Source organism: Platichthys flesus, chromosome 8, assembly GCF_949316205.1.
Source record: "Platichthys flesus chromosome 8, fPlaFle2.1, whole genome shotgun sequence".
In the NCBI taxonomy this organism is placed as follows: domain Eukaryota; kingdom Metazoa; phylum Chordata; class Actinopteri; order Pleuronectiformes; family Pleuronectidae; genus Platichthys; species Platichthys flesus.
Genome location: NC_084952.1, coordinates 16,816,090 through 16,827,136, shown reverse-complemented (window position 1 = coordinate 16,827,136; position 11,047 = coordinate 16,816,090). Strand labels below are relative to the sequence as shown.

General features: G+C 41.8%; 1 protein-coding gene across 4 annotated transcripts; it reads left to right on the top strand.

Moving 5' to 3' along the window:
- Positions 1-435: 435 nt before the first annotated feature.
- Positions 436-10,139, top strand: LOC133958756 (cytoplasmic polyadenylation element-binding protein 4-like). 4 transcript variants are annotated; one of them, XM_062393712.1, is made up of 12 exons: positions 436-550; positions 1,429-2,542; positions 2,655-2,753; positions 3,428-3,521; positions 4,272-4,322; positions 5,023-5,046; positions 5,418-5,594; positions 5,834-5,923; positions 6,051-6,169; positions 6,628-6,742; positions 6,828-7,009; positions 7,169-10,139. In XM_062393712.1, the coding sequence occupies exons 2-12, from the start codon at positions 1,487-1,489 to the stop codon at positions 7,394-7,396; spliced, it is 2,235 nt and encodes a 744-aa protein (XP_062249696.1). In that variant the 5' UTR covers positions 436-550; positions 1,429-1,486; the 3' UTR covers positions 7,397-10,139. The 4 variants fall into 4 exon arrangements, with proteins under 4 accessions (XP_062249696.1, XP_062249697.1, XP_062249695.1 ...); XM_062393713.1 differs by having other exon boundaries at positions 446-1,010; positions 3,431-3,521; XM_062393711.1 differs by having other exon boundaries at positions 446-1,010.
- Positions 10,140-11,047: the final 908 nt, after the last annotated feature.

Here is an 11,047-nt window from a genome sequence, read left to right as displayed (position 1 = left end):
TTGTTTAAACAAATTTACTTATTTGCATTTGAAGGAAATGCTTGCCATTGCTGCACTTTAGATTTAGCTCCTTTTTTCACTGACGTATATATAAATAGGATACATGTATGTCTTATATATATGTAAACCATATATAGAGTATATATAGGGGGAAGGTTTTGATTAAATTTCCTTGGATCATTGTATTTTCTTCTCCCTGCACTAGCTCCTCCCCCTGATTTGAAAGCATCCTTATTTGGGAGGAGAACGTCTCGCGTGCATGTGCCATTCATTGAGGAGGCGTGCTGTGGGCGTGATCTCGTCTCAACCATCCAATCAGCTGTTAGATTTTAGCTACCGAAGGCAGGGCTTCTGAGGGAAATCCTGTCGCCCAATGGCTGCTGGCTGAGGGCGGGGGCGGGGCTTGTAGACGGAAGTGTCTCCGGACTGGCCCAGCTGTCATCCAGAAGAGAGGAGACCATTTACACCGGCCGCATAGGAAATGCTGAAAAAGGAAAAACGCTCAAATATGGCATCATCAAAACGATAAGGTCATGTCGCCGAACTGAAGGTAGCTATGCCCGACGTGTCACTAAACACGCACGCCGATCGATGGAAGGAGGCCGCGCTGCAGCATTCTGTCTAAAAACCGATGACAGCGATTGGTAGGCTGTGTGACATTGAACATACAGGACACGAAACAGACGAGGTCGTTTAAAGAGCCACGCACCGTGAACAACTTGTCACGTCCCGTGAATTTGATCCGTCGTGCTGTCGTGAGTTGACGCGGCCGTGAACGTTAGCGACATTTCGGGGGATGTGGTAGTCGCCGGGTGCGTTTGCTTTTCACCCCGGCACGAAGCAAGAAATATGCTACACGGTCGCTGCTGCGGTTATCAAGCTATTATCTTAGCCTAGCGGCTCGGTGCAGGGAGCTACCCCAGATCCAGAGCAGACGTCATCAACATTTCCCTGTATTTAAATGGTCGCGTACGAGGAGGTCATCGCTGGAAACGAACGACGATCACTCGGTAGGTGTGAGCCACCGCGGCGGCCGAGCGTTCATGGCTCCGCTGCGATGCAAAGACGCACTTTAAAAATGACTGCTGCGACCTGCATGATTAATAGGGCACATGGAAGGTGGCGGAGCAGCTGTTAGCTTCGCTGCTAGCTGCCCGAACGACCTTTGGAGACGTCAGCCTGTTAGCTGCCTGTGCTGGTTTCCAGGCTGCCTGTGCTATATCCGAGTGTTATATTTCATGTAGGCCTTCAATGGCTAGGGGAGTCAATGACTTAATCTCATTGATTGCATCACAAGACAAGGCAGGGTGCAGCCCAAGCACGTTCACTGCCTTTGGTCAGGCTTGTCTTTTATTTTTAAAGAGAGCTTATCAACTTAATTATTAACTGTCTCATGCTTTTTTTGTCCTCCCTTCATCTACATTTTAGGATAAAAAAAAAAGACGGTGAAAGCCAAAAGTCAACTGAAGATAACTGGGTGTCCTAAATGGGGGACTACGGGTTCGGAGTTCTGGTGAAGAACAGCAGTGGTAACAAATCTGCCTTCCCCTTGCGGATCCCTCCTCACCTCCAACCCCAGCACCCACACCACCCCTCCAACCCCCCCAGCCCCCCTTCCTTCGTAAACAACACCTGCTCCACCAATGGGGGCAGCGCTTGGCTGTTCCCCGCCGTAGCCCCGCACAGTAACATGCAAGATGAGATTCTGGAGTCAGACAAGTCCAAGGCCTTGGACCTCCAGGACATGCAGGAGAAGTCTCAGGTCCAGCCCCAGGCCTTGTCTCCTGGCCAGCAGGAGGTCGGGGGAGGCCTAGGAGAGCTTGAGGGTTCACTCCCTGACGATGGTTCGCTGGAGAAGGGTTCTTTGGAGAGCAGCAGTGGCAAAGAGAAGCTGAGGATGGAGTCCCCAGTGCTTAGTGGGTTTGACTACCAGGACAGCCTGGGAATGGGTACGAGCATTGCACAGTCCACCTCCTCATCTTCGCTGACCAGCTTTAACAACTGGTCCCCTGCTGTCCCATCCAACCAGTCTCCAGTGGTCGGAGAAGATGTAGGAGGGTTCTTTGGCCCGACTGGCTCCAACGCCAACGGACCTCCCATGCTGTTCCAGAACTTCTCCCACCACGCAGGTCCTGGCTTTGGTGCGGGGGGGAGTTTCTCCCCACAGATCGGGCCAGTCTCTCAGCACCACGCACCCACACCTCACCCCCAACACTACCACCCCCACGGCCAGGGGGTCCCACAGCAGCACAGGCGCTCCCCAGCTAGCCCTCATCCACCGCAGCAGTCTTTCCCTCCGCACCCCCACCGCACCGGACCCTTCACCCAGCTCCCCCACCTCACTACTGCCCAGAATAAACCCCCCTCTCCTTGGGGAAGCTACCAGAGTCCCTCCACTCCCACATCCACCTCCTGGAGCCCTGGTGGGTATGGTAGCTGGGGAGGCACACAGGGGGTGCGAGAGTATCGGCGGGGGGTAGGTGGAGGTATGTCGGGCCTTAACTCCATCTCCCCGCTGAAGAAGTCCTTCCCTAACAACCAGGTAGATGAGACTGTCACAATTCATCTTAAAATCTGATTTAGTATAGTATATGATCTCATGCAATACATTTGGTTTAGTAACTTGTTGGAAACTCATCTATCTGTCCACACAGGTTCCCTCTCAGAAGTTCCCCAGAAATAGTTCTGGCTTCAATCACAAGGGCTGGGTGGAGGACAGCATGGGCCGCAATGACAGCATCTACCCTTTCCAAGTAAGTATATCACACAAAAGTGGACTTGGACTGTGGCCTTACATGGCTGCAATATGTAAATCTGTTTATCTACCCACCACAGGCCAATGATATTAACCCGTTAAACATGCTCATCTGTATCAAATTACAACAAATGAGCCATTGAGAAAAACATGATCAAATGGATGAATAGAAACTAAGTGTTTGCTTGTGTATGAGCACTTATCTAGGTCATATGGGTAAAGGAGAGCTCTCTTATCATCTGCTCGGATCACATGGCCTCCCTGCTGTCCTGATTTGAGAAGTCTTGTGCTCGACTGCAGCTTTGCATGCATCAAGCCCATTTAGATACAATGCTTTATGAATGACTCATCATGGCTCTTTAGTTCCTGGAATGTTTAAAATGCCAATTTCTCTTTTCACCTTAGGCTGTATTCTTTATATTATTATAATATAACATAATATATCATTTTCATAGCAGAAATAAGCAGGTGATAATTTGTGATACGCTCTGGGTTCCATTTTATGTTTACAGTGCTTGCCTCTGAAGGTCTAGCATGGGATATTCTCTGCAGTTGATTTTATTTATTAGCAATAAGTAATGTAGCAAACTATGTCGGGGCTCTTACATCTTGTGATGCTTTAGATGTGATTGGGGAAGTGAGTTGGCTAATTGTTGTCTTCCTCTCTTTCAGCAGGAGAGAACACGGTCTTTTGATGGTTTCAGTATGCACTCTCTGGAGAATTCACTGATTGACATTATGAGGGCTGAGCAGGATTCCTTGAAAGGTTGGTTCCCAAACTAAACAATGATGAGCAAGGAGAATTTTGGTTTTTATTCCAAAATGCTGGCAACTGATAGTGGTGGAAGCAGCAGTTTAGGCTGAACATGCAGTGGGGGATTCCCAGTTGTGTTCCCACATCAGATTCTCCTGACTTTCGATTGACTTTTTACTAGGGGGCCAGCTGAGAAAGTGTGCAGATAACCCTGAGCCTCTCACTCTGACTTTTGTGTTCACACTTTCACCCTTCTCCGGATCCCAGGAGCTCAGTATTACATGACGTCTCAGTCTCATCCAAATGACAACCATCACCTGCAGCATTTTTGCAGTGTGGACTCTATGATGTCAGCTAATGCTCTCATTAATAAATCATTGCACTTCAGTTTTGTTACCGTCTAATGTAAAAGAAGCCTTTTCCCATCACGGCAGCGAAAGCTACTGATGCTCACTTGATACTCAGATGATACTCTGAAAATTCTCTTTGATCATTCATACACTTTCTTCTTTTTTTTCTTTGAGTGCTTCCTCAATAATCTAGTGATGGTTTATATTTTTGTAGCCCTTATTTCAGTATTCTCATCGAATGTGATATCACTCTAACATGGGAGAATTACCTGAACTATATTTGCGATTTGTCCTGTCTACTAAACTTCATACTGTCCTGAAATGTGTGTTAACATAACCCTTTGTTTCAGAAGCTATTTATATGAGAGATTCATGACAGTATTCTGTGGTCTCTTCTGTTTTTGTCACTTAGGACGTTACAACTTCTCTCACCAGGGTGGAGACGGGCCTCTACCTATGAATGGTACGTAAATGACATGCAGGCACATATGCAGTGCTGTAGCAGAGCCTAGTGCTGGAAATCAATGCATGTCAAAAGTAATGCTGGCCATTTTATTGCAAGTCAATACTTAGCTGATCTCTTTAAAATCAGGTCATAGGGATTTTCTTTTGGTGAGCTCATAAAATAAAATGTTTAGCTTAAGTATATCATAACCAAGCTGAGATGTTCTGAATAACAAGTTGTAAAAACATAACATTATTTGTCACATTTTATGCTATTTGAAATGCTGTTGTAGGCATAGGTATAAGCTGACAAAAGGGAGGTCAAGTAGAAAAATAATGTTGCACAGAGATAGTAAAGAGCAAAAATAAGATGATAAGCAAAGACTTGAATTCAATTTATTTGTAGCGTTATTAAAATCCCCTCACCAATTGGTGTATTTCAATTTTCCATTGGTGTTATGAGAGCTATATTATATTGAATGATTATATACTGTCAAAATGTATACCAGCGCTATATCTGTTAGAGCCTTTAAATGGATAACCTGCCATTTTTATGAAGGACATTTTGGCCAATGGTAACTCAGAATGGCTCTTACGGCAGCCATTTTGTCTGGTGATCAACAAATTCATTTCCAGTCAGTCTGTTATACATCTTTTTATGATGGGCCTTTTTCCAAAAAAGCCATTTCAAATGGTGTCTTGTGTTGTTTTACATGCAGCAAGAAGTTATGGCAGAAGACGAGGTAAAGTTTGTGAATATGTCTTAATTTGTCCATTGTCAAGCTGTAATGATCCCTGAGTTTCTTTGTGTCGCTTCTGTGTTTGTCTGCTTGATCTTGTTGTTGTTATTGATTATTTTGCCTTGATTGTTGTCGGTGTCAAAGCCCCTTTTTATGTTGGGAGTAAAAGTCGAACGGGTTTCCCTGCGCAAGACCTAGTAGTGATAATGCTCATGCTTTACTTTGTCTTTACAAATGGTAATCATGGCTGCTTTTGTATGTATGCGTTTACCACCAATCAAACTCTCTGCTCATTGCAATATTACATTTGAACATTGGTTCAGCTTAACCAGTGCTGAGGCCATATGTGTAATTCCGGTCATTCTCTCCACTAGGTCATTCCTCTCTGTTTCCCATGGAGGATGAGCGCTCTTTTGGAGAGGACGAGTCAGGTGACCAGGGGCTTCCTGGCCTCGGCTCAGCTCACTGTTTCCCCCACCTTAATGGTGAACGTGTGGAACGATATTCTCGTAAGGTGTTTGTAGGAGGTCTGCCCCCAGACATAGATGAAGGTAAAGTTTTGTTACAGCCATAATGGGTGTGTCACTAAGCTCATTGTTTTTTATAATTTACATTGCTGTAGATCATAGGCTAAAACAAATGAACAATATTGATAAATTCACTTTGGCGGCCATAATGAATTATTGTATATTCATTAGATTGTATTGCATGTAATAAGTGTTACTCAAGTAAGTTTTGATGGTGATAATATTATTGCTGATTTTCTTTTCTTTCTTTTTCTTTTTTTTAGATGAGATCACTGCAAGTTTCCGTCGGTTTGGTCATTTGTTTGTAGACTGGCCTCACAAGGCAGAGAGCAAGTCCTATTTCCCACCAAAAGGTGAGTCAAACCTGTTAAACAGTATATTGCGTTAAGTGTTTTGAGTTAACAGCATTATAATCATGAGTATTTTCTCATTTTGTGTGTGTGTGTGCGCTCATTGCTTTGTTTTGTCAAACCTTTTCAGGATATGCATTTTTGCTGTTCCAAGACGAGAGCTCTGTTCAGGCTCTGATTGATGCCTGCATTCAGGAGGATAGTAAACTGTACCTGTGTGTCTCTAGCCCCACCATCAAAGACAAGCCTGTGAGTCTCTTAAACTGCTCAATCTTGTCCAACAAGTACAAAACTAAATTATATGTTCACATAAGACAAATTGCCGTTGCTTTATTGTCTGATCCTCGTATGCCAAAAAACTGCAAAATTCAGTACATCTGTGCTTTTGAGTTCAATAAGGGCTTTGCAGTGATACTAAAGTGATCATTTAAAGATCTATTCATTATTCTGTAAGAAATCTGTCAAAATGTCAAAACAAAAACATCTCACACTTAAATGGAAAAACTCCTGGATCCGCACCAAAGTGTGATGAGTTCTTTCTTTGAATGTGATCTCAAGAGTTTGATGTTAAAGGCAACAGCCACCAACACCAACAACATTTTGCAACATTAGTAAATAGCATCAGAGAATTTATATAAGAAAATGTAACGTATCTTGTTCATAAAGGAGGGGGAAGAAATAATTTGTTGTCATATTAATTGTTGCAGGTCCAGATCCGACCCTGGAACCTAAATGACAGTGATTTTGTAATGGATGGCTCTCAGCCATTGGACCCGAGGAAGACCATCTTTGTAGGAGGTGTCCCTCGTCCCCTTCGTGCAGGTACATGTGTGAAGACCCCTAAATGTATTTCATTCCCATTACTGGTTTAGATTTCATTAACTTACATTCTGTGTTGCTGTTTCAGTGGAGCTTGCCATGATTATGGACCGTCTGTATGGGGGAGTGTGTTACGCTGGGATCGACACAGACCCTGAACTCAAGTATCCAAAAGGGGCGGGAAGAGTGGCCTTCTCCAATCAGCAAAGCTACATTGCAGCCATTAGTGCCCGATTTGTTCAGCTGCAGCACGGGGAGATTGATAAACGGGTAAGTCCGTATGAGGTTAGCAGCTTCCTTTCAGGTGTAAATTAAAAGTCAATGTCGAGCAAATATTTCAATCAATCTAACATGCTGCTGTACACGCATTCAGATTTTTCTCACCCTCCATTTTAACAGTTTTCCTTTTATCCACCCCCTGCCTCTCAGGTGGAAGTGAAGCCATATGTCCTGGACGACCAGCTGTGTGACGAGTGCCAGGGCACCCGCTGTGGGGGGAAGTTTGCTCCTTTCTTCTGCGCCAACGTGACCTGTCTGCAGTACTACTGTGAGTACTGCTGGGCAGCCATCCACTCCCGGGCTGGCCGCGAGTTCCACAAGCCGCTGGTGAAGGAGGGAGGGGATCGGCCACGACACATCTCTTTCCGCTGGAACTGAGGCGAGACGGCAAGGGAGGGTGAAAATAGAGGTTCGGGGAGGGACTGAGAAAGGGGAAGCTGGGTAAGGGGTAGGGGCTATGATATGAAAAATAAATGCACTTTTCTTTTAAGTTAAAAAAAAAAAAAAACATAATTTATTTTTTTTATTTTTTTTAATTGGGCCCTCTAACAGAAGTAAATGCTAAGAAGAGAGTGAAATCCCATTTATGTTTTGACTTAACGTGTGCATGAGCATATGAATGCATTAGATTTGGATTTAGACGTTTTCTGACTTGACTGTACTTTCTTTTCGTGTTAGCTGGCAAAGCTGCTTATATTTGTTGTCAAGAGTAACATAAAATTTAAGTGAGGTTCATCATACCTAAATCAGTATACTAACTGGAAGTTGAGTTGAAGAAGGGTGCATTTTCTTACTTTGCGCTTACAGGATTAGAAAACAACTGTACCATTTACCAAAGGTTGAGTGCAAAACGTTGGGTTGAACCGAGGAATGACACCGTTTCAAACGGTTGGACGACTTGTGTTTTTCAAACAGCTCATTGTATAGCATCTGGCCACTTCGGAAAAAAATTAAATAAGAAAATCTCTTTAGGTTGCTGGCATGGGTTTTTAGGTCTTGGTTTAAAAGTTGACACTTTGTAACCAGAAAGGGCAAACCAAAGATTGGCCTAAAACACATCATCGAGAGCAAACATTGATCTGAGGGTTTTCAGGATAATGTTGTGTCCTCTCGTCGTGTGACAGGGGAGAGGCTGGAGTTGTGTGGAGTTTTGGTTTCTGGGTTTCAGCGAATAAAGACACAGCCCTCAGGGCTCAGGTATTGGCAGTAGTATTTGCTCACTTTATATTGTCAGGGATATTAGCACTGGAAGCTAACATGCTAATGTAGTACTAACTAATGGGAATGCACAGTCCAGTCTCCCTGAGCTGTCCTCATGGTGTACCACTGCACGCTCTACCATGACTGGAGCTTCTATCACAAGTGTTGTGGTTGGATATGGTAGTAGCTAGAATTTGCTGTCACAGAGATAAAGATATTATTTTATACATGGCCTGCTGATTTTTGTACAGTGTTTTATAGCTGATTATTTTGTCATGAACATATAAACATTTATTATGCACTACTTTTCTAAATATTTTTTTCAATAGTCATTTTAGGCACATTTTTCACAGATGGGAGAACTCCTTTTGCAATACCTCATTTTTTTCACTTGGTGAAAAATAATTTTGTACCTTTGTTACTAAGAGATCTGCATTTATGGTAAACTTAATTTAAAAAGAAAATGAATGATATTAATATAATTTTCAATTAGCTTTTATATATTTAAGTGCTGGTAAATCTGAAAATTGTCTGGTGCATTGGTGTGATTCTGTATATAAAAGAAAAAAAACAAGGCTATCATTAGCTATTCATATATGGATTCTCCTCTGTCCTAAATAAACATAACAGGATCCTAAGGCATGACAAGACCTTTCTAAACGGATTTTGATAGTCTTGAAAATATATTCTGATATTTCGCTCCTAGGTGCACTCAGTAAGATTATCATTAGGGTAAATGTTTTGGCTTTGGTCAACGTGATCTCTTCCCTTCTATCACCGGAGTGGATATCAGCTGTTTGAATATTTAGATCCTCTTTCTGGAACTGCCTGTAAGTTCTACTTATTCTTGGCATGCATAATGTAATACAGAAATACAATGGCTAGTGTTAATGCAGGACCTAATGTAATGCACTAGATCTCTTTTTGACTTTCTTTTCCTTCTCTCTTTGAGATCACCTCTCTTGTAGCCTCTCTTTACATGGTGGAGTCTGCCTTCCTTACACAGACGTGATGTTTATGCAATCTACACAGTGACAACACTTTGGATGCGTTTTGTAATGTAGAGGACACTCAGTAGGACATAGGTGAGGAGAGTTGATCACTTGCCGCCCCCCTCCCCTCCCCCCTTGTGATGTGGCATGCTTTGGGACATAACCTGAATGTGATTTAATGTTGCAAGTTAACTTTGAGCCATTATGTGCAATACTTATTCTTTCCAGAAACAAGTCTCTGCAGTGCAAGTCATTTAATCCATATAGACCATGCAGTCATTTATACATCATTTGTTTCCTATTGTTCATGCTGATGTCTGCAAGATAAAAAAAAAAAGTAATTTATACATGAATTTATTTTTAAACATTAGTTTTGTGCTTATTTACTTATTTTGCTACAACCATGCTACTGTGATTGAAAACATTGTATATACTAGGTCGATAATGTATTTAGTATTTGCTATATTTTCAATTGAAATGTTTAACTATCATTTTTGATCAGATTTTTGTTATATTTTTTGGGGTGATGTGTTAAAACTCGTGTGTCTAGTTTTTCTAATTGCTGTATTGTGCTCCACATTTTCAGATGAAAAGAATATTATGTCTGTTAGTATTACTTGATTGCAAAATTTCAAGTTTTTAATTGTATGCTGGGAAGGTTATATTTATTAACTTTTTTTTTTACCTGATATTTGGATTTTTATTCAGTCATTTGACATTTATACGTAAGTTCCAATTTTTATATTTTCTTCCTGATTTATTTACGCTACAATACAGACGTCAGTTTTTATAGTTGGTTTGTAGTATTGAAGTAAAACAAAGATCTAATGTCATATATTAATTTGCTGCCAACTGTTTGTAACTGTATGCATACATTTGAAGTATTTGTAATGTGAGATGTTGAATGAATAAAACAGCTGTGAGGAAGAGTTCTTTGCCTAATGTTGATTCACTGCAGTTATTTAGAGGCCTTATGTTGATCTAACCCCCTTAAGGTTTTTGTGTAAAACAGAGGGTTGCATGGGATGCCATTGTTGTGTGAGAGCACGCTTTATGCACATCTGGTGAGCTAAGTTAAATCAGGTCAGAGGTATTTATAGGCTGAGGCTTATTTCAGGCCTTAGTGGGTGCTGTTCGACTCACCTAAACCTGCTCTCCTGTGTCTCAGCAAACCATTGCCTTGTCTAATAAAAGCCTTTATCAAGTGAAATGAATGTATGCCTGCAACAAAATGTTGTGAATGACGTTATTAGGGCCCGAGCACCGAATGGTGAGAGGCCCTATTGAATCTGTAAGGATTTTTATTATTTGTTATTTATTTTTGTCCAGTTGTGATTTGAATTAGTTCTTAGCATTGATGGAATGTATATCTACTCAGGAAATATTTTACTTAACATTTTGGAAGCTGTACTGCAATATTTCCACCCAATACTGAAATAATTGCAGAGAAACATTTCAACTCAATCTACAGGTAGTATATGTATCTATAGTTGCTAATTATGCTACAAATTAAGATTTGACAAAAAATAAACGATGGGCCTATAGAATGTGATTCATTATTCTAGATTAGCTGCAGTACAACTGATTTTAAATTGTCTCATTGTCCAACAACTATAATGATCTACAAGATGCTCCTTGAATGTATCGTAAGGACATTCATTTACCCAAGGCTCATTAGGTGGGTCTATAGATTACACTTAAAAACATCATTTTATTTACTGTATAACAGAATCTCTCAAATGCAAGCTGCACATTGGATCATATTGTACAGAAAACTGGTGAGGTCCTCCGTAGACCTGGTATCTCCTTTCACTGTCATGCAGATGACACGCTGTTG